This window comes from Balaenoptera ricei, chromosome 1, assembly GCF_028023285.1.
Source record: "Balaenoptera ricei isolate mBalRic1 chromosome 1, mBalRic1.hap2, whole genome shotgun sequence".
NCBI lineage: Eukaryota > Metazoa > Chordata > Mammalia > Artiodactyla > Balaenopteridae > Balaenoptera > Balaenoptera ricei.
The window spans coordinates 102,560,044-102,582,737 of NC_082639.1; the positions used below are offsets into that span (position 1 = coordinate 102,560,044).

General features: G+C 46.8%; 1 protein-coding gene across 1 annotated transcript in view; it reads left to right on the top strand.

Moving 5' to 3' along the window:
- MAB21L3 (mab-21 like 3) overlaps positions 1 to 21,395 on the top strand; it is a 49,959-nt gene extending 28,564 nt beyond the window's left edge. The window contains exon 7 of the mRNA XM_059928654.1: positions 20,950 to 21,395. Coding sequence (XP_059784637.1) covers positions 20,950 to 21,057 — 108 coding nt within the window. The 3' untranslated portion in view covers positions 21,058 to 21,395. The remainder of the gene's footprint in view (positions 1 to 20,949) is intronic.
- Positions 21,396 to 22,694: the final 1,299 nt, after the last annotated feature.

A 22,694-nucleotide genomic window follows, 5' to 3' on the forward strand; every position in this document is an offset into this window, starting at 1 on the left:
AATCTTCCATTGAGTGTGGATTTTTCAATTTCTCCTTATCGTTCTCTCAAACTTTTACTTAATACACTTTGAGATGATATTATTAGGGACATACAGATTTAGAATTTTTACGCCTTCCCAGTTAAAGATTCTGTCACTATAAAGTGACCTTTTTTAAACTATTATAAATGTTTTGCCTAAACATTGATTTTGTCTGATCTTAATATAGGGACACCACTTTATTTTGCTTCCCTGTCGCCTCTTATATCTTTTCCCATCCTTTAACTGTTAACCTATTTGTGTCTCTGTGTGGTTGATAACTGTCTCTTGTAAATGGTGGATTTTCTAAAAAATCCCATCTGACAGTTGAGATCTGCAGCTCTAATGCTTAGTCCATGTGCGTCTCTTACGGTGAATAATGTGTTTGGATTCATTTGTCTCTTGTTATTTACTTTCTACTTGACCCATGTCTTCCTCTGCCTCCCACCTCACCTTCTTGCCTTTTAAAACCTTGATTTTTTTTTCTTTTTCTTTGTTTCATTCCTTTCCCCCCCTTACTAGTTTGGAAGGCTCGTATCCTACCTCTGTCCTTTTAATGGTTACAAAGCCTATCCATATAGACTAAACTCTAGAGTCAAAAGTTAGCCAACACCTTTACTCTCCTCTCTAACAAGGAACCTAGAAGGCATGGCTCCTGCCATTCCCCGTCCCATGGCACCTGCTGCTGTAGCCAGGATTCTGGTTCTCGCCTGTTGGCCGTCCCCCCTGCCACCACATACACACACATGTAAAACAGAAATTTTATTTATTATTTTATAAATGTATTATAATATACTATTATCTATTTATATTATAAATCTTATATGTATAAAATATTATAAATTAATATTTAAAATATTTAAATATTATTTTAAAATATTATAACTTTATATTACAGTATAAAATAATATTATCATTTTATAAATAATACAAATAATCATTATTATTTTCTTATTTTACTCACATATTTGCCACTCTCTATAATCACCACTCCTTGAATCTCACACTTCCTATTAGGGATCATTTTCCTTCTGCCTGGACTGTATGCTCTGACATGACCTACAGTGAGAGTCCACAAGAGTAAGCTCTCTGTTTTTATTTGTCTGAAATTGTCCTTATTCACCTTCATTCTTTTTTTTTAAATTTATTTATTTATTTATTTATGGCTGTGTTGGGTCTTCGTTTCTGTGCGAGGGCTTTCTCTAGTTGCGGCGAGCGGGGGCCACTCTTCATCACGGTGCGCGGGCCTCTCACTGTCATGGCCTCTCTTGTTGCAGAGCACAGGCTCCAGACGTGCAGGCTCAGTAGTTGTGGCTCACGGGCCTAGTTGCTCCGCGGCATGTGGGATCTTCCCAGACCAGGGCTCGAACCCGTGTCCCCTGCATTGGCGGGCGGATTCTTAACCACTGCGCCACCAGGGAAGCCCTCACCTTCATTCTTGACAGAGAGTTTCTCTGAGTGTTTTGTTTTAGGTTCACACAATTTTTCTCAGCACACTGAAGATATTTTCCACTCTCTTCTGGCTTCAATGTTGCTCTTGAGAAGTCAATCACTAGACTATTTGGTGTTTCTTTGTGGGGTGTCTGCTTTTTCTCTCTGGCTGCTTTTAATTTCTTCTCCTCCCCCTCCCCCATCTCTCCCCCCCTCCTCCTCCTTCTCTTCCTCCTCCTTCTCCTTCTTCTTCTTTTCTCTCTCTCTCTTCCCTTCCCTCCCACCTCCCATCTTTCTTTTTCTTTGGATTTGTTAGGCTTCCTGAGTCTGAGGAATTATTTCCAGTATTTCTGAAAAATTATCACCATTTAACGCTAAATGTTGCCTCTTTCCCAATCTCTCTATATTCCTTTCTAGAGGGAAATCCAATTTACATGTATAGTAGACCCTATCAGTCTACTCTCTATACTTTTATCTTCTCTTTTATAATTTGCATCTTTTTATCACTCAAAACTGCATTCTCAATAATTTCTTTGGATCTACCTTCTAGTTGACTAATTCTTTCTTCAGCTGCATCTAGGCTAATGTTTAATCCATCCACTGAGTCTTAAATTTTTAGTGTTACAGGTCTTATTTTCAGTTCTCATTTAGGCCTATTTCTCAAGCCTGCCTGTTCATTCTTTAAAATCTCTTATTCCTGCTCATGTTTTTAAGCTTCTCTTCTATTTGTTTAAGCATACTAAACATAATTGTTTTATATTCCACATCTGAAATTCAAATATCTGAAATCTTTGACTGGTTGTTTTGCTGTCTATTTTTTGTTTGTTTGTTTGTTTTTACTGATTGCCAGTCATAGAGCTTGTTTCCTTGTGTGTTTTGTAAATATTTAAGGTGAACTGTTCATTTTTTCTTAAAACTTTACCTGTGAGAATTGTTTGAGGTCTGGATTGAAGTTGTTTTGGTACCTGGAAAGGATTTCTTTTTAATTCTGCTAGTTATCTGAGAGCACTACCAACCCAAGGCCATTTAAATTAAATTTAAATGCTTGAGATTTTTCAGCCTAACAGACAGATAAATTCAGACAGAAAATATTTGAGGCTAGCTCATGGCTGCAAATCCTGGGAGGATTCTTTTCCCTCCACCCAGCGCCAAGGTCAAGGCAAGCTAGTTGCCTTCTTCATGGCACATTTATTCCTTATTCACCTTTATTCTGAGAATACAGCCTTTTGAGGTCCGGATTTATGCAGGAAAATACTATCAGACTTCCCACCTGGGGCAGGCCCTAGATGATCTCATTTGTCCCCTAGACTTGCACAGTTGCCAATGAAAGGTCCAGATCTCTAAGGGTCAGCAAACCCTCAGGGTAAAAGCGAGCTTTGTTCACTCACCTGCCAGGGTTCCTAGTTCTACTTCATTTTTGAAGTCTATGGATTTATTACTTTCATTCTATCTCAGGGAGACATTTATAAAGGTTTTAAAAATATATATATGTAACCCAGCATTTTAGCTGTTTCAGGTCGGGGGAGAGTCACCCAGAACACCTAATCTGCTATACTACTGGCTACTTAGCACGACCCAAGGCAGCTGGAAACTTCAAACATCAACTCAAATGTCGCTTCTGCCCAACCCTGCATGACAAATCGAATGCCACTTCTCCATTCCCATCTTGCACAACCTCTGGGAAGCATTCAGCACAGTCCACCTCTCCTCCTTGCACCACTCCTCTCTGGGTTCCTGTGACGCCCCTCTCTCTCCTCTCCCTCTGCTCCTTCCTAGTCTCCTTTCTGACTCCTTCTCTGCCCACCCCTAAATGTTGTCATCCCTCTCTTGAGGGCTCAGTCCTGAGCTCTCTTCTCTTCAGACTCTACACATTCAGCCTAGGCAATTTGACCCACTCCTATAGCTCCAGATACCATCTATCATTCCAGGATGTCCAAGTGCATAGCTCTAGCCAAGCCTTGCTTGTGAATTCCAGATAATTCCTATGGACCGCCTCCACCTGATGTTTCACAGGCTGTTCCAACCTAACAAGTGTTGCCCCCACCCCCAAAGGTGAGCACCCTGACTTGGCTCAGGCAGAATCACGTAATTCTTATAGAAAACTCCTCAAGAGGATACTCTACTCTTCTACGTCAGTCCTCAGCTCACAATCCTCCAGTCACTTCCCATCTCACTCACATGAAAATCCAAAGGTCCTGGATGATCTGGAGCCCCTGCCTCTATAAACCTATCTCTTCCTCCTTTTCCCCTTTCTCACACTCATCTCCAGTCATACTGCTGCCTTCCTTGTTCTTCCTGGAACACTCTAAATGTGACGTCACCTTAGGATTTTTGTACTTGCTGTTCCCTCTGTCTGGAGACCTTCCCTAACTTCCTTACATAAAATAGTGTCACTGGTCCCCATCCCATCTTCACCCAAGTCTTGACATGTTCTACCCTCCTTCTTTGCTTTATCACCACCTGGATGCCCTATCTATCTATCGATATATCTATCTATCTATCATCTATCTATCTATCTACAACCAGAGGGAAAGCCCCATAAGGAAGGGACTTTTATCTGTATTTTCAAGGTTGTAACTTTACAACCCTAGGCACATAGTAAGTGCCCCATAAATAAGGTGTTGAATGAAAATGTTTGCAAAACTTTTTCAAAAATTAACCATTCAGGTCTCAAGTTTCTTGGACTTTGACATGCATTCAGATTTTTTTCTTTCCTTAAAAGCAATAGAATCATAAAATGTTCTAGCTTGAAGAGATAGTGGAGGTCTTTACATTTACAGTAAAGGAAACCGAGGTTCAGACAGGTTGAATGACTCTTTGGGCTTAAATCACAAACTTTGAGGTAGTTTGATTCAAAGGCTAAAGTGCTTTTCCTTTCAAAAGCCCTTGAAACTTCTCAAGTGCAAACCTAAGAAATGTAGGAAATGAAGTCTAAGTCACACTGGCCAGTCATACATTTTTGGTGATTCTTCCTCATCTGTGCCCTCTGCTCTGATTCAGTCCCCTCACCCGCCACCCTGTTTCCTTTTTCCTGGTTGTTAGGACAACAGCATGGGTGGGAACCCTTGTGGGAAATGGAGACTTGCTTTTGTTCTCTCTCTTTATCTCTATCTCTTTCTCTCCCCAAAGAAGAATTAGAAGAGTCCTGTCACTTCTTTTCTCTGAATTCAAAATATATTGGTGGGTTTAAAAGACATGAGAATGTGGAAGAATTAAGAAAAATAACCCTAATGACCACAGAGAGATCCTGGGGATCACGTGGGCATCCTCTTTATTTTATAGCTGAGAAGGCAGAGGCCAAAAGAGAGGATGGAAAATGATTTGCTCAAATTTATTATGTCCCAAACTGAACTCTCGAGTTCCCCTCTCAACCCTGCTCTCACCTCTGTAAATGGAATCATTATTCAACTATTTGCTTCAGCCAGAAACCCAGGAGTCATCCTTGAGCCCTCTTTCCATGACCCATACCTTCAATCCACCAGCAGATCCTTTTGGCTCTACTTTCTAATTATAGTCCAAGTATGACTCCCCACACCCCCCAAGCTGCCCCACTGCCAGGCCACGTCGTCCTCCTCTCCTTTCTAGACTCTGCGGGGTTTTCCTAATTGGTCCCTTACACCCACTCATGCCACCTCACCCCATCCCATAAAAGTCTCCTCCACACAAGAGCCAGAGTGGTCTTTTCCACATGCACATCGAATCATGTGTTTTCCCTGCTCTAATCCTTCCACCAGCTTCCCATCACTCTTAGAAAAAACTTGAAACTCCCTACCATGGCTCACAAGACCCACACAATCTGCCGCTCCCCTCTCTGTCTTCACCCACTACCACTCCCCTTCACTCTGTGCTGGGGACAGGACACGGGCTCTCTTGTTTTGTTTCAAACACACCAAGTGAACACCGAGTTCCTGCCCCAGGGCCTTTACACCTGTCTGCCCCCCTGCTCAGAAATCCCTTGCCCACTCCTCCCTGACCAGCCTAACAATTAGCACCCCATCCCTCTGTGCTTGCCCTGCTTTATTCTCCCCGTAGTGGGGTGGCTGGTCCCCTGTTAGAATGTAAGCTCTGTGCCAACAGAGGGTTAGTTGTCTTGCTCACTGCTGTATCTCCTGCACCCAGAACAATGTTGGTGCACAGCAAGTGCTCGATGCATATTGGTTAAATGGATGAAGGAGTGAATGATTTTGCTCCATGACAGGCATCTGCCTCCTCGCAAAGCCTGGACTTGAACCCAGGTCTTCTGACTCTCAGGCCAGGCTCTTTCCCGCACAAAGTAATATTTTGAGGGGTTGAAGAATCACATCTTTAGCTTTAGAGAAAGAGGAACTACCTCTGGCTCCAGAAGCCTTTTTCCAGGAAGGGCCTGGCTCCTCTCTCGTTGCAGAGCACAGCAGTGGTGCAGCAAAGCCAGGATGCTCACTCATGCTGCAGACGCGACGGTGGCATCTCAGCCTCCCTCCACCGCCAGTGGGGATACGGGCACATATTTGTTGTAGGGTGTTTGCCAGATACAGCTACTCAGCCAGCATCCAACACATGTGTTTTGTGACTGTAAGCCACACACACACACACCACACACACACATACACACTTTGCATTTAAACAAGGCATGTCAGAAAGGCCCTCAGGCCCTCACCCTCCCTTCCTGCCAAGCGTGGGGACGAATAGTAGTGGCAGAAAGTCTCCGAGTCTAGACCATGCGTTTCCGCTCATTCAGCCAGCTTTATTTTTGGCTGTGTGACTTCTTTTGTGAACTTAATATCTTCTGTGCTTGGACGTTGTAACCTGTGACTCTCGGGTCAGGACCTACCCCTTGAACACTGGTGCAAAAGACCAATGAGAGTGCTCCTGTGAGACAGAATGTGGTTGTAAATGAACAAAACGCCCGGACAGCCTAATGCAGAACCCTTCACGATCACGTGAAACGTCACTTCCCTCTTCAGGGCACAGAGGGATATTAGGGTATTGGGTCCAGCACCCAAGATATTGCGTGCTCCCTAGGGAGTGCCCCAACTCGTCGTTTGAGACCTGGGAGACCAGCCGAGCAAGCCAGGCTGCCCTGGGAGAGAAAGGCACAGCTGGGGACATTTGCGGGGGCGGGGGTGGTGGCCGGGGTCAAAGGGAGCTGAGCTCTGGCTCCTGCCCTGCGCTTATCCCCATCACCACAGCCGCTCGGGCGGGGCCCCTCCTCTCCGCTTCCTCTTTCTTCTCCTCTCCTGCCTCCTTCCGGGATGTTTGCCCACACGGTGAGATGCGAGGGGCATCAAGAATGCTCCCTGCCCTTGACTGTGGCCAGGGGCTACCATTAATGACTGGTGCCCTTGGTAACCAGGACTTGGGCTCTTGAAGGAGTAAGGAGGAGCAGGAAAGAGTGTGGAAGCGGGCACCCTCGGCTCGGCGCAGGGCGGGCCTGGTAAAACCCTCCGCGGGCTGGGCTGCCGGGGGTAGGGGGCGGGGGACGGGGGGTGGGGTGGGTGATGAAAAGGACGGGATCTGTGGGGCGGGGCGGCCGTGGCGCTGCGGTGTAGGGCAGCAGGGGGCGCCCGCGGCTCCCTCGAGCGGACCCGCCTCCGCAGCTCGGAACCTGGGGAAATTCCGCCAGCCCAGAGCCAGCCGGCCGCGGGGACCAGGCCGGGACACTGCGGACCTCGGCGCCGCTCGGCCCTCTCAAGCTGTCGGGAGCTTGCAGCACCCGCTCCCAGCGGCCCCACCCGGGCCCTGCATCCACAGCTCACCCAGTGCCCAGCAAGGCTGTTCCGATCCACAGGGCGGGCCGTGCTCCCTGGGCCCCCCTTTGCAGTGGGGAGTGTTTATTGCACGAGGCGAGGCATGGCCACTCCAGCACAGACCTACCTGTGTCGCTGTAGGTCGCTCGCCCGCCTTCCCTGAAAGGTTGGAGCTGCCGCGGGAGAGGGAAGAAAGTTGCCGTGCTCCTGTGGTCCCCTTTTCCTTAGATAATGCCTGTAGGAAAAGGAGAGGGAAAAGTAGAAGCCCAGAGGCGTCCCGGTAGGAGGGTTGAGGAGAGGGTGGGGGAATGTTTCAGGATCAGAAAGGAAAGGACGTCCAACGAGACATGTGGACACTTCCATTGTGCCGGGCACATTTGCGGAGTGTTTTATGCTTTCTCTCATTTAATCCCCTCAATAGCTCTTTGAGGTAGGTAAACATCATCAACCCATTTTGCTGATGAGCTGAATGGAGGCTGAGGGAGTAAGAGAAATTCCCCCAAGGTCACCCTGCTGGAGGTGAACAGGGCCATGTTTTGTGCACTTGGCCTAATGAATTTCTCACAATGTAGGTGACAGTAGAGACACGTGGAGCAAAGCAGACTAGGACCTGGGTTCCAAGTGGAAGCCTCTGCCCTTCCTGCTGGCTCTGCAGCCAAACCAGCCTGCAGGAACCAAGGGAGAGGGGCCTGGCAGGAAGGGACCCACACCCTCTGCTCTGGACGTAGGACACTCCTCACATGGACAGGGGTCAAGGTCCTCAGGGAAGGGGGGATGGGTGGAGCACATGGCATGAGGATGGGAGAGAGAGAGAGAGAGAGAGAGAGCTGTTCTTACAATTTGCCCTGGGCTAAAATTTTCTAAACAGCACCTTTGAACGCTATAAAAAATCCTCAAAACTCACTTTCGCAGGAGTTAATCATTCACTCTCTCCACAGGCCAGATGACCTTTGCCATGTGATTGGGCTTTCGTTTGCTTTTCTTAAAAATCCTGGAGTTTGTAATTGGACCAATGTCCTTTCAGTGAGGAAGAAAGGAATTTGGGGTTCAGGACAAAGCTTGGTTTTCTTCCTTGCCCTCCATCTCCCAGGAGTTTGGAAACATTTTCTCAGTGAGAGGTTATGAATTCAGGACTCAGAATAAGTTGATCATCTATAGCTGTGGCCCTGGGGGGAGGGGCAGTTCTATATGTAAGAGACCCTAGGAGACAAAGCATGCCAAAAACAAAAAACAAATAAAATCCAAGCCACCACCCATCCTGCACCTGATTCCTTTAGGAGCTTGCTCTTATCTGGGTGGCAGCTACGTTTACCAACAGAGATCATTTCCTTACTACATACCCTAATCAGCTTTACACTTAGAGAGATGCAAGCTAGGGACTGTTCTATTTTAACATTTCAATCACCTTAAAGTTCATTGACCTCCTGTAAGAATTCAGGAGGCAGATTGGCTGTGTGACCTTGGGCAAGTCACCCAACCCCTCTAGGCCTCAGATTCCCCTTCTGTACAGAGGAGGAGTGAGCTCCAAGGTCCCCTCCAAGGCCAGTGCTCTGCAGCCCGCAATCCTGCAGGCTGCCATCAAAGGCTCCCCCAGCTCTGTTCCGTTGACTATTTTTGGCTCAGTGATTAGAGGGCTTGTCGGCCATACCCATATCTCTAACATTCTGACAGCTGACTGGACATTCTCACTAGACATCCCAGTGGGCCCTCAGTCTTCAGATGCCCCACGCAGACACATTGTCCCTCCCCTCTGCCCCTCTTCTCAGCCTAACTCCTCTGACTTCCCCTTTTCTCTTCCTGGCCCGGGAGCTGGGCACCTCAAAACCATCTTTGCAAACTTGCTGTCCTTCAGCCTCCATAATTCCTTCAGTTGCTGAGACCTGAACAGGCTGTCTTATGTGACGTGCCCCTCTTCTGCATAGTCTCACGACTTCTATCCAGTTCAGGCCCTTTTACCTGTCACAGGAGTTATCACTACTGCCCTCGCACCCTCAACAGCCCCCCTGCTTTCACTCTCCACTCCACCCATAGGAAGTGTCACTACTGGGTCACCACACTAATCCCCGGCTCTAGCCAGCCTCTCCCCACTACAGACACTTGAATGGTTTCCTGTGGCCAAGTGAACAAACTACCATCTGCACACCCACCCCCATGTAGGCCCAACCTAATGCCCCCTTCGCACGCCCACTTTGCTTCAGCCAAACTTCGCGTCCCTCACCCAGCCTACTGTTCTTTGTCCCCACGCTTTTCCTGTTCTGTCTGGAAAACGGACAACTCCTGCACCTGCCTATAAAAATGACCTCTTCATCAAGGCCCAGTGCAAATGCTATGTTTTCCTTGAAACTTTCTAGGAGGCCCCCATGAAGGATCAATTTCTCCTGGATTCATTCAGTCAGCAAGTATTTACTGAGTATCAACTGTACCCCAAGTTCTGTTTCCGGGCACTGAGAATTGGGGGGCGAATAAGATAGGTGAGCTTCTGCTCCCAGGGAGCTTACTGTTGAGGGTGACAGAACACACACAAGCAAACAGACAAGAAAATTATCGATTCTAATAAGTACGGTGGGGGAACTCTTGGAGTCACTGGCCCTGATACAGTCTACTTGTAACGTGCTTAGTTGTCATCAAACACTACCTGGTAAACCCTCTGAAGGAAGAATGTGAGTCTCACTTCTCTTTGGAACTTCCAGGATGCCAACGTCATCCCATCTGTGTAGTGGCCCCTCAGTGTGTGTTTGTGAGAGGAAGGAAAGAAGGAAGGAAGGACAGGAAGAAAGGAAGGGAGAAAGGAAAACAGGGATTTGGAAAACATTTAACAAACACTCCTAGCCAGCAGTGGAGCTGCCTTTGTTAAATTCACAGTATGTTCTTATCTTGCATTTGTCAGCTTTGCAATCCCTAGAGATGGCTTTCGCTGAGAGAAACTCACTCCAGGTAGGAGAGGCGACATAGGGCAGGGCAAGGGTGCTACACAAACCCAGGATTTCGTCCCTGCCTCATCACGTGACTCTGGAGAGTTTCGAGCAAGTTCCTTAATCCCGCGGACCCTTAGTTTCCTCAAAAGGGGAATCATAAAACCTGCCTCACAGAAATGGAAAATCAAATAAGACAGCACGTGAGAAATTGCTTCTTAAACTAAAAATAAAGTACCCCATAATCTTGAAATCAATTCAGGGTTATTCTAGGGCCTTGTACTGGCTTTCTTTGCAGAACACCAAGGCTGGCTATCTGCCCCCCAAAGAAGAAAGCTTCTGGATATAGGGATATTTTAAAATATTATTTCTAAATCTACCTTTTTTTTTTTTTTTCTGACCCCACCTTGTGAGATCAACTTAGTTCCCCAATCAGAGATAGAACCCAGGCCCTCGGCAGTAAAAGCACAGGGTCCTAACCACTGGACCGCCAGGGAATCCCCTAAATCTACCATTCTTGATTCTTGAGGAAGAAAGAGTCCTGGGCTCCCAGGATAACCTCAGGTTGCCTGAGAAGCAATTGGGTTCTCTCTTACTCGTCCTTAAAATATGTCCTCCTAGGGTTGTGCCTCCTCCAGCCATTAGGATTTGTTGCTTCAAGCACGGGAGCCACACAATTGGCTTCCTTAAAAACCATGTCCCTGTGTCTCATGCTCCCAGAAAAACAAGGTGAAGTCATCTCTTGCCCTTTGCTGTGATTTGCTAGTGCTGGTATGTGAAATATGGCTTACCCGTAACCTCTGCTCACAAAGTGCAGGTTACAAAGACTCTGCAAACTTCTCCCTTAGCCTACTACTCCCTTCCAACATAGCCTCAGACTCAGTTTTACATCTTCTGTGCCTTCCAGAATTCTCTCATCCTTGCAGCCCCCATGCCAGACTTACTCCCGTGAGGTTGGAATGGTAGGGAATGACTCAGCCTTGGGATGCAGCAGCCAGAATCAAGCCTGATGTACTATATCACTCGAGCAAGATGTGATTTCAATAGGGTGACCACTGGTAAATAAACCGGCCCCTTGCTTGTCCAGAGTTTCCTGATGGGTTCTAGCATTTTGGCAAAAGTTCCTGCAGTACCTTGAGCTGTGATTCCATTTTAAAATTAAGTCCTTTGAAAATGGCTTTTGGCCAGTAAGATCTACTTCTCTGATGAAGAAGGGATATAAGCAATTACTTGTACCAAATACCTCTCTGGATATTTGATAAATACTAATTGAATTGAAAGAAGGGGAGAGATATACAAAAAAAAAATACAGTTGCTCGTTAGCACGCTTCTCATTGGTGTGTTTCTGGCACATAACCCACTCCTCTCGACCACCTCAATCAACAGGACCCCAGTGGGTGTGCTTCCCCAGGTCCTGCTCTCTCCTCCGCCTGTAACTCACGTGCTTTTTGAGGAGGGTGGGGGTGAGGAGTAGAGGGAGGAGCTCTCAGAGAAGGGGTTTAATGAAGTTGCAGGGAATTAGAGAAAATACTGATAGGATGGGATACTGTGGCAATCTTCATTCTCGCTCCTCCACTCACACCTCCCACTGCTTCCTTGGAACATGGTAGAATACCTTACCTTCACTGTAGGAAAGAAAATCATACGATGAAAAGAAACCGCATGGAAAGCAGGCATTTAAAGAGTGGAAGGCTTCTCTGTTGCAGGTGAACTGAACTCTCAGGGGGATGGAGTTACCTGCCATGGCCGGGAGCTAGACCACAGCTTCCCTGCGCTGTGAGCTCCCAACCCCTTCTCCAGTGAGGTCCCAGCAGCCACTGCCCTGGAGCAGGACTGCTCCTGGATTCGCTTTCTATCCAGGGGACAAGGAATTTCACTGCCGTCACCATCGGGTGGTACAAGCACAGAGCCAGGGGAGTGTTAGTGGGAATCTGGGTTGATAGGACCTTCCACTGAGGGTCTGCACCTGTAGCTTGACTCTCCTCATTAATACACAGGAGGACGTTTCACCTAAGACTCAGATTCCCCGTCTGCAAAAACGAGACCAGTAATACATACCTCATATGACTGTAGTTGAGGGGATTTTGTGAAATGTGTTTGAAAGCACACTTTGTATCCAAAGATAAACCATAATGGAAAAGGATATAAAAAAAGAACGTCTCTATGTGTATAACTGAGTCACTTTGCTGCACAGGAGAGGTTGCCACAGCATTGTAAATCAACTCTACTTCAATAAAAAAATAAAGTATAATACAAATGCTAGTTACCATCGTCACAAAGATAGCATACACACACACCACACAATTTTTTAAACTTTACTGTAGAAATTAACATACAGTAAAATTGACTGGTTTGTGTGTGTGTGTGTGTGTACATTTCTATGACTTGCGATACATTTATAGATTTGTGCAACCATCAACACAGTGAGAATATAGAATAGCATTGCCTCATTCATTCACTGAAGGACATTTAGTTGTGCTGTGTTATTATTGTATTACATCACTGGATTCAAGTTGCTGATATTTTGTTGAGAATTTTACATCTTTGTTCATGAGGGATATGGATCTGAAGTTTTATTTTCTTGTAATGTCTTCATCTGGTTTTGGTATCAGTGTAATTGTGGCCCCATCAAATAAGTGGGGAAGTGCTTCTTCCTCTTCTCTTTGCCCCTTTTTTTTTCTTTTTTTTTTTAACATCTTTATTAGAGTATAACTGCTTTACAATGGTGTGTTAGTTTCTGCTTTATAACAAAGTGAATCAGTTATACATATACATATGTCCCCATATCTCTTCCTTCTTGTGTCTCCCTCCCTCCCACCCTCCTTATTCCATCCCTCTAAGTGGTCACAAAGCACCGAGCTGATCTCCCTGTGCTATGCAGCTGCTTCCCACTAGCTATCTATTTTACATTTGGTAGTGTATATATGTCCATGCCACTCTCTCACTTTGTCCCAGCTTACCCTTCCCCCTCCCCGTGTCCTCAAGTCCATTCTCTAGTAGGTCTGCGTCTTTATTCCCATCTTGCCCCTAGGTTCTTCTGACCTTTTTTTTTCTTTTTTTCTTTTAGATTCCGTATATATGTGTTAGCATACGGTATTTGTTTTTCTCTTTCTGACTCACTTCACTCTGTCTGACACACTCTAGGTCCATCCACCTCACTACAAGTAACTCAGTTTCATTCCTTTTTATGGCTAAGTAATATTCCATTGTATATATGTGCCACATCTTCTTTATCCATTCATCTGTTGATGGACACTTAGGTTGCGTCCATGTCCTGTCTTTGCCCTTATTTCTTCTTGAAATGTTGGTTAGAATTTACCAGTGAGACCATCTGGGCCTGGAGATTTCTTTTTTCTTTTTTCTTTTTGGCCCCACTGCGCAGCATGCAGGATCTTGTTCCCCCACCAGGGATCAAACCCACGCCCCCTGCAGTGGAAACACAGAGTCTTAACCACTGGACCGCCAGGGAAGTCCCAAGATTTCTTTTTCAAACGGTTTTTGGGTTTTTTAATTAATTAATTAACTTATTTATTTATTTATTTATTTATTTATTTAGGGCTGTGTTGTGTCTTCGTTGCTGCACGCGGGCTTTCTCTAGTTGCGGCGAGCGGGGGCTACTCTTTGTTGCGGTGCACGGGCTTCTCATTGCGGTGGCTTCTCTTGTTGTGGAGCACGGGCTCTAGGCGCATGGGCTTCAGTAGTTGTGGCACGTGGGCTCAGTAGTTGTGGCTCACGGGCTCTAGAGCGCAGGCTCAGTAGTTGTGGCACAGAGGCTTAGTTGCTCCAAGGCATGGGGGATCTTCCCGGACCAGGGCTCAAACCCGTGTCCCCTGCATTGGCAGGCGGATTCTTTACCACTGTGCCACCAGGGAAGTCCCCTCAAATGGTTTTAAAACTATTAGTTCAACGTCTTTAGTCATTATAGGACTATTCAGATTATCTATTTCATAATGACTGAACTGATAGTTTGTGATTCTGAGAAACCGGTCCAAGTCATCTAACTTGTCAGATGTGTGTGTGTAGAGTTGTTCATAGTACTTCCCTTATTATCTCTTTAATGTCTACAGGGTCTATAGTGATATCTCTCTTTTATTCCTGATGTTGGTAATTTGTGTCTTCTCTCCTTTTTAAACTAGACGTTTATCAATTTTATTGATCTTTTCCAAGAACCGTCTTTTGGTTTCACTGATTTTTCCCTATTGTTTTTCTGTTTTCAACTTTATTGCTATCTGCTCTTTTTGTTTGTTTGTTTTTGAAGCACCTCTTTTTTTAAATTTATTTAATTTATTTATTTTTGGCTGTGTTGGGTCTTCATTGCTGTGCGTGGGCTTTCTCTAGTTGTGGCTAGCGGGGGCTACTCTTTGTCGCAGTGCGCAGGTTTCTCATTGCGGTGGCTTCCCTTGTTGTGGAGCACGGGCTCTAGGCACACGCGCTTCAGTAGTTGTGGCTCGCGGGCTCTAGAGCACAGGCTCAGCAGTTGTGGCGCATGGGCTTAGTTGCTCCGCGGCATGTGGGATCTTCCTGGACCAGGGATCGATCCCGTGTCGCCTGTATTGGCAGGCGGATTCTTAACCACTGCGCCACCAGGGAAGCCCTGATATCTGCTCTTATTTTGTTATTTCCTCCTTTCTACTTGCTTTGGATTGATTTTGCTCTTCTTGGTCTAGTTTCCTAAGGTATAAGCTTGGATGATTGATTTGATATCTTTCTTCTTTTCTAGTATAAGCATTTAATCCCATAAGTTTCCCTCTAAACACTGTTGTAAGTACATCCCATAAATTTTGATATGTTATATTTTCATTTTCATTTCGTTCAAAATATTTTCTAATTTTCCTTGAGACTTCCTCTCTGAATAATGGATTATTTTTAAGTGTTTTATTTAATTTCCAAGAGTGTAGAGATTTTCTCACATATGCTTCTATGACCATTAAACCTAGGAATACTGCAGAAATCTAAAAAAGCCGTTAGTTTTAAAACTCAATAACTTATTGAATACCTCCTGTGTGCAAGGCACTAGGCTAGGTGCTGTTTTGGGTCCAAGGCTGCATGAGATTTAATTCCAGCCTTCAAGGAACTGACTGTCTAGGAGGGAAGCCAAGACTCTGGCAAATAAGTGGGATGCATGGTGGTCGGTGATACATGCTTCTGCGTGGTGCAGAGCAGCACGGCAATGGGGGTCTCTTCCAGCTGAGGTGATCAAGGTCAAGAGTGTGAGGTGGACCTTGAAAATGGGTACGATTTCTATAGTGATGGTCTTAGGGAAGGCCATTTCTAGTTAGACAGAACTTTGCTTGGTAGTGGCAGTAGCTGCTGCCCTGTGGGCACCTCTCCTCCCGTGCCCAACTGAGCCTGCTGCCACTTGGCACACTTGACCTGCTCAGTCCACACATATCTGGGGAATGGACTCATAAGACTCACTAGACTGAGGGTCTTCTAAAGGTTGGAGGCAGCTCCCAATGCCTTTAGAGAAAGGGGTATTGTTGTGTGTTTTCTGGGCCAGCAGAGGTAAAGGTGGGGGTGACAAAAATAAAAACGAAGATCAAAAGAGTATTCTACCTCCCTCACATCCTGCAAACTCACAGACAGAGCTGGTCCTTCAGCTTTGTCAGAAATTGAGCTAAGAACATGGAAGTCAAGGACTCGAGACAATAAAGCGACTCATTGGTAGACCCTGGAACACGCTGCCAGGTTGTGACCGTGAGTCAAATTAACTTTGGGATTCTGGCCTCTCTGGCCCACAGAAGCCGGGAAATACTGGAGTCGCTGAAGCCAGAGAAGAGTAGAATGACAAGGGGTGGGAAAGAAAACATTTGCTTCAGGCCAGAGGTCTCCAGCTCATTGCCTGAAGGAACAGAGGGGAAAATGTGAGGTGAAAATAGCTCCCATCCCTTCCAGACACCTGAGAGATCAACCAACAAGAAAGATTTCTGCAGAAAGTGAGAATTAACAGCCATAAGTCCTCATAACCACATCTTTTTCATTCTTCTTGAAGTTTCCAGTCATATTTCACTTCCTTTCCCATTTTTCTTTAAAAGCTAATTCGCAGGGTCTGCTTTCAGCACATAAAAACAAAACAAAACAAAACCAATGTTTCTGAAAATTTGGAATTTGCATTTTTTCCATCAATTTATTTTGCGCTTGCATATTTTGTTTTTACTGAAGAATGATTGTACATGTGTTGGTGATTTAACAAGAAGGAAATACTTGTTTTAAGTCTTCTAGCAAAGACTAAAATAACTAGATTCAATTTTATTTAAAAAAAACTGTCTTTAAAGAAAATGGTTAATTTCTCATTGAATTTCTGTGGGCAAGTTACTTAAACTCTTAAGTCTCAGTCTCCTTATCTGTAAAACAGAGATAATAAAACCTACCTCATGGGGTTGCCATGACACGGGGAAGATAAGATAGCAATCTTAAGAGCACCTTGCACTGCTGGGCAAGTGTAGAACCAAGGTATGGATATGAACTGCATGAATAAGTCAATGACAGAGTAAATCACCCCAATGCCTTATGAAGTCCTATCTTGGAACTTCCATATAATGATATAAAATTGGAACTAATCTTGGTACCTTAGTATCTGGCCCCCAAATGAAAGGTCGACATGACCTGTTTTCTTGTGCAAACTAGTTTGTTTTAAAGAGAGGTAATTCTAAAGCAGCAAGAATTTTTATAAAGAACTAGCTTCTGATTTATGCAAAAACAAGATGTCCTGAGGGATTTTCTATTTTTTATGGTGCTTTATAGTTCATAAATGACCTTAACATGCCTCATCTCTTTTGCATTACCAAAATCACCCCCAGAGAAAAGGCTGGGAAGGGATCAATCACTTTGGCTTTACAAATGGGGAAGTGAAGACTCCAAGAGAGTAAAGAAATCACCCATGGCTAATAAGGGCTAGAAGTAGTCTCAAACCTAGACTCTTATGCCCAATTCTGTCTCTGTGGTCTAGAGGACTATGGTTAAAGCTCTTCAAAAGACAACTGAACCCTTTTGTACTTATTGGTGCATTTTTCTACAGTGCCTGCAAGCATCTGAGTAATAGTTTAGACTAATATTTCATTAGTTTTCATGATGACAGTATGTGAGATTTTACCTATGTTACTTGAGTTGCAACATGTGCTTAAACTCCAAGTATATAATGGGATGAAGTGGGGGAGAAAGAGGGAATCAGGTGAGCTATTCCACAGGCTACTCTGGGCTTCCTGGATTGACCACTAACCAAGCCTCTGCACTACATAGTTCCTGCCACTTGGTTGCCCATTTTCGACTCAGCCTGCCCACTTGCAGTTTCGTGCCTCCCCAAATTCAACAGGGGACAGGCCTCGCAGATGGATCTGGCCTGCTCAGGACAGATTATGACACAGTTTAAGGAATCCCTGCTTCCGTTCAGACTCCCCAGGTGATCTTACCGGGACAACCCTGCTCAGGGCAGTCCTCGGAAGACACAGTAAGCTACAGCGGGTCCTGAGGTTGTGCCTGGGATCCCATGAAAAACCCAAGAGGGTCCTCGCCTCAAGGCATACGGTCCCGTTTCTCCTGTTTGTACTACCTAAACAATTGGATCTGCGAAGGAATTGGTTCTCTAATGCCTTTTCTTTCAGTGAATTCCCAACATTATTTCACGTTACCGGAAGCCGTGAGAAAGAAGCACCAAACGGCCAGCCCGTGTCCCTCGGTGAGTTGCTGTCACATTGCCCAGGACCACCCTGAACGTTGCCAGATGCTTAGCATCCTGGGTGCCTGGGTACCAAGTGTTGCTAACCCCCCTCCTCAGTCACTGTGACAACCAAACACATCCACCCAACCTCCTCCTACCATTTTGAAATACCCATAATGGCCCTCACATGAAAATCACTGAATTAGTTTGACTAGTAATTTTTTTGTTTAGAAATATCTGACCCAGTGACAGAGGAGCTGGCAGGCTATGAACCACAGGCAGAATTTATCCCATGGCCTGCTTTTTTGGGTGACCTTCAAGCTAAGAATGGTTTTCGTATTTTTAAAGAACTGGGAGGAGGAAGAGGAGAGGCAGCAATAGAGTCTGCATGCGGTCTGCAAAGTCTATATTTACTCTTTGGCCCTTTATAGGTAATGTTCACAACTCAACAAGCAATGACCAAGTACCAAGCACGCTGCCAGGCGCTGGTGATCCCATGATGGATAAGACATCATTGTTGACCTGTGTGGGAGAAAATAAATGCGCCTTCACAGCAAGTGCAGTGGGGTCATACACATGTTGCTAGCGAAGCACAAATGAGGGTCACCCAGCTCAGCCTTGGGACTGAGGGCGTGCAGATGGGGGAGCCTTCCAAGAGGGGGCAGCAGGTAAAATGAGTCTGGAAAGAGAGGAAGCTATTAGCCAGGAGAAAGTGGGGGGAGGGTGATGAGGTAGAAAACAGCCTAGACAGAGAGAGAGACAGAGACAGAGGGGTGCAAAAGTTGTGAGCGGGACATGAGGTAGAGAGTGTCACGGGCTGAAGCTGGAGGGGGGCGCTGAAGTCTGTGCCTCACAGCTAGGTGCTGGACTCTATCCAGATTCAGATGCTGGCCCCGTCACTTAGGACCTGTGTGGCTTTAAGCAAAGTACTTAACCTTTAGGTGCCTCAGCTTCCTCATCTGTAACATGTGGTTGGGAAGAGTGCCTGTCGCATGGGTTTGCTGAGAGCATTAGATGAGACAGTGCATACAAAGCATGCAGAACTGTGCCAGCCAATAATGAGCCCTTGGCGAACGGTGGTGATCATTGTTGTTGCTGAGGTCGTTGCTCTTATTATGCTATCAGTGATAGGAAGGCACTGAAAAACTGTGAGCACCTACTGTGTACCTGCCTTTACATGAATCACCAGGAGTACAGTGGTCTCACTTGTCTTATGACACCTGTACGAGACGTAGACCTCACAGAAATCCAGTCCAAAAGGGTTGTGACTATGGGGTTCCCTGGTGCCAATTGCCGGAGTGTTCAGGAGATGGTCATGATCCATCCATCCTTTGCTGAAGTTGCTTAGGATCAGCTGCAAGCGTAAGAGTGGGTATCTGAGAGCCCAGGGAGGCAGGTTGGCCAAAAGAAGGGCGTTAAGAGCTCCTCAAGTCGGAAGCCACATGCTTCCCACTTTCTCCTAAAAGGAAAATACCAAATATGTTTAATAGTGGAGAAAAGTATCAAGCCTTCATGGTACCAGACTCACACTTGATCCTGGACAGCTCTTCTTCTTTTTTTTTTTGATAGTTGAACATTTATTAGGGGTGCCAGCTAGAGCTGATAACTTCGTGGTGGGTTTTCTTTTTGGGTTTTTTTGTTTTTTTTTTTTAACATCTTTATTGGAGTATAATTGCTTTACAATGGTGTGTTAGTTTCTGCTTTATAACAAAGTGAATCAGTTATACATATACATATGTTCCCATATCTCTTCCCTCTTGCATCTCCCTCCCTCCCACCCTCCCTATCCCACACCTCTAGGTGGTCACAAAGCACAGAGCTGATCTCCCTGTGCTATGCAGTTGCTTCCCACTAGCTAGCTATTTTACCTTTGGTAGTGTACATATGTTCATGCCACTCTCTCTCTTTGTCACATCTTACCCTTCCCCCTCCCCATATCCTCAAGTCCATTCTCTAGTAGGCTGGACAGCTTTTCTTTGCCTCAGTGGCCCTATCAAGTCAGCAACTCTCTGAAATTGCTTTGGCCTCGTAGAATCCTTCCGTGGGTCTCTGCTTCTTCATACTCTCTCTGCGTGTAGTCCAATCCAGAGCTTGGACAGACACGGGAGGCCCTCACCCATGAGCTGTGCCCACCTGGGTTTCTCCGCCCCGGAAGTGGGGTCCACAACTCAGCCAGGGCTTGTGCTGGACAGAAGGGGGGTCACTTCCTGCCCTCCCTTGTGGAGCATCGCTCTAGCTGCTCTGTTCCTGGGACCTTCTCAGACGCAAACTTAGCCTGCGAGAGAGGCGGGGAGGAAGCGCCCATTTGCTGCAGGCAGGCCTGCACCCCACCAGCTCATTTCTCCTGCTGACAGTGCAGTGGGTTAAGAGGGCTCCCCTCCTTCTGTGGAGGCCTTCCAAGGCTTCTAAGCTGCTGGTGACCTCCAAGGTCAGTTGCCTCTCCGTGTGGGTTGGCCATGTGGCAGCGGACCCACTGTGGGAGTTCTGAGGATGCAGCCATCAGGTTGAGTATGGTGGTGGGGGTGTGTGTGTGTGTGTGGAGGGGTCCTCGGGATGTCCTTAGCTCCACGTGCTGCTGTCCCCACTGCAGGAGCAGCCCGAGCTGGTAAGCCGGCAGCCTCCACCCCGCAGCGCAGGGCCCGTGCTGGTCGGGCTCTGACTATGCAATCTCTAAGTGCCCTGGGCCCCTTTGAGAAGGAGGCACTACCTTTGCTATTATTATATAATAATGAGGAAGTATTCCTGTTTTCTGTGGCTTTCTGGTTGAGCACACTCTACTCTGTGAGGAAATACGCTCTTATTTATTTTCTCTCCAGAATATCAAAATTGACAGCACAGAGACACAGGTCTGTGGTCATTTTCAGACCATTTGCGTCTCCCGGTCCCACGCTCCTCTCCTAATCAGCCAGCCTGTCGCCCGCCCCTGGGCCTCCAGCCCTCTCACCCACGTACCCAGCTCTTTAGAGCACTCACAGTGTACAGCACTCAGCACTTTGTTCAAATGTACCCATTTAATTCTTACAGTAGCCTTAGGAGGTAAGTATTATTACTGTTTTCATTTCACAGCTGAGAAAACCTGGGGCCTAGAGAGGTTAAGGAGGTTCAGTAACTTGTGCAGGTCACACAGCTAGTCAGCAGCAGAGCACAGATTCAAACCCGGGCCATCTGACTCCATAATTTGTGCTTTTAACTTCGTGCTATTCAGCCCCCAGGTCTGGTGCTTTTTCTGTGTGGATCTACATACAGAACAAACCGGGGGTGCATGACAGGTGGCATCCAGACCAGCGGACACCGTGGAGCCGAGGAGCGCTGACGACCACCCACGTGAGAAGAGGAGCCCTGTGGAAGCGTTAGGCCATTCAAAGTGGACAAAGCTCTCCTTTCTCCCTGAGATGTTCCCAGAGCTTCTCAGGTAACTCCAGTTTGTGTGCCTGACATCCCTGTGGGAAGCCCAGCACCTCCAGAGCAATTCCTGGAATTCTCAAAGCTTCCTAGAACCAGACTTGGTTTGAGTAAATGAGCTACGGACACCCGGGCTCTGGGACCAGCTGTCCGGGCACGGCCAGCAGTAGGCCACGGGGACCCTGCCCAGGAACACCCAGTGGACACATCTTAGAGTCCATCATCGTGTACCTCTGGGGCTGGGCCTGTCCAACAGACAAAGGTGTATTTCACAAGGGTGTGCTTCACTGGTTGTCCCTTTGTGTCTTTATTTTCCCCACATGTGTGTGTGTGTGTGTGTGTGTGTGTGTGGCTTATGTCAAATGTGGGTATGTACCAACATGAGCATAAGGTGTGTCAAAGTCTGTGTGTGTGGAAGAGAGAGGCTGGAGGTATGTCTGTGCATCCACGTGTGTGTGATGGGCTGACTCTCCTAGCGGCTCTCAACACACTCCTAGTGGCTTATAGCCACCTTGGCATTCCTCCTGTGCCGCTCCAAGGCCCCCAGCAATGTTCCAAGACCATCTGGGCCCTGCTTCGCAGAGCAGGCAAGAACTGAGGTGGCTCAGTTCTTTGCTGGCTTCTGTTCCTGTAGGAACAACCCCTCCAGCTTTCCTCTACTCCCACTGGTTTCTGCTCTCCTCTCCTGCTCTGGCCCACCCATGTGGACTGCCCCCTGGGCCTCATCAGAGGGAGCTGGCAAACATCTGGTTTGGAGGCAGCTTTTGAGCTAAAGAAAAGACAGTGCCCAGGAGTCCCCGGCGCCATGGCACGACCATGTCCGTGAACCTCAGCATTCCACACTCCATCCCCTTCTGATCTGAGCCTCTCCCCCCAACCCAGGTGGGCACAACTCATGGGTGAGGGCCCTCGCCTCTCTAGTCATTCTGCCTCTGATTGGTTCCAGTGGGGAACAGCGTCACCCTCCGAGGTGCCTCCGGGCTCCTCTCTAGATCTCTGGGGATTGTACTCATAGCCTCCACGGTGCCCTCAACGCTGGGAGAACTGGGGTCTGTGAGGGCTGTGACAACCTGTGACTATTTGGACTCTGATGGAGAGGGAAAGGCGAACCTGCTGATGGGCTGTCAGGAGAGAAGTGCCAGTTCAAGAGGCAGATGTGGGAGATGGGTTCTGCAGCCTGGCAGCTCTTGGCATCAGCTGCTAGAGGGCGGATGCAAAGTCACTCCCTCTGCAGCAGTTCTCCTGCGCGATTTTGTGCGCTCCCTCCTCCTCAGCACCTGTGCCCCGGGGCTTCGGGATGTGACTGACCACCCCCACCATGCTCTTTGGCAGTGGGGCTTAGGCAGGGTGCCCGCAGCTGGGGACTCTCTTAGGATGAGGGAAAACGATCAGAAAGCTCTGTGACGTCAGACAAAGTGCTTAAGCCCTCTGTGGCTGTCTTCTAATCTGTAAAGTGGGGATGGTAACAGGGTGATGGTGAGAATTAAGTGAGTTACCATATGGAAAGCACTTAGGACAGTATCTGGCACGTAGAAAGCACTCAACAAT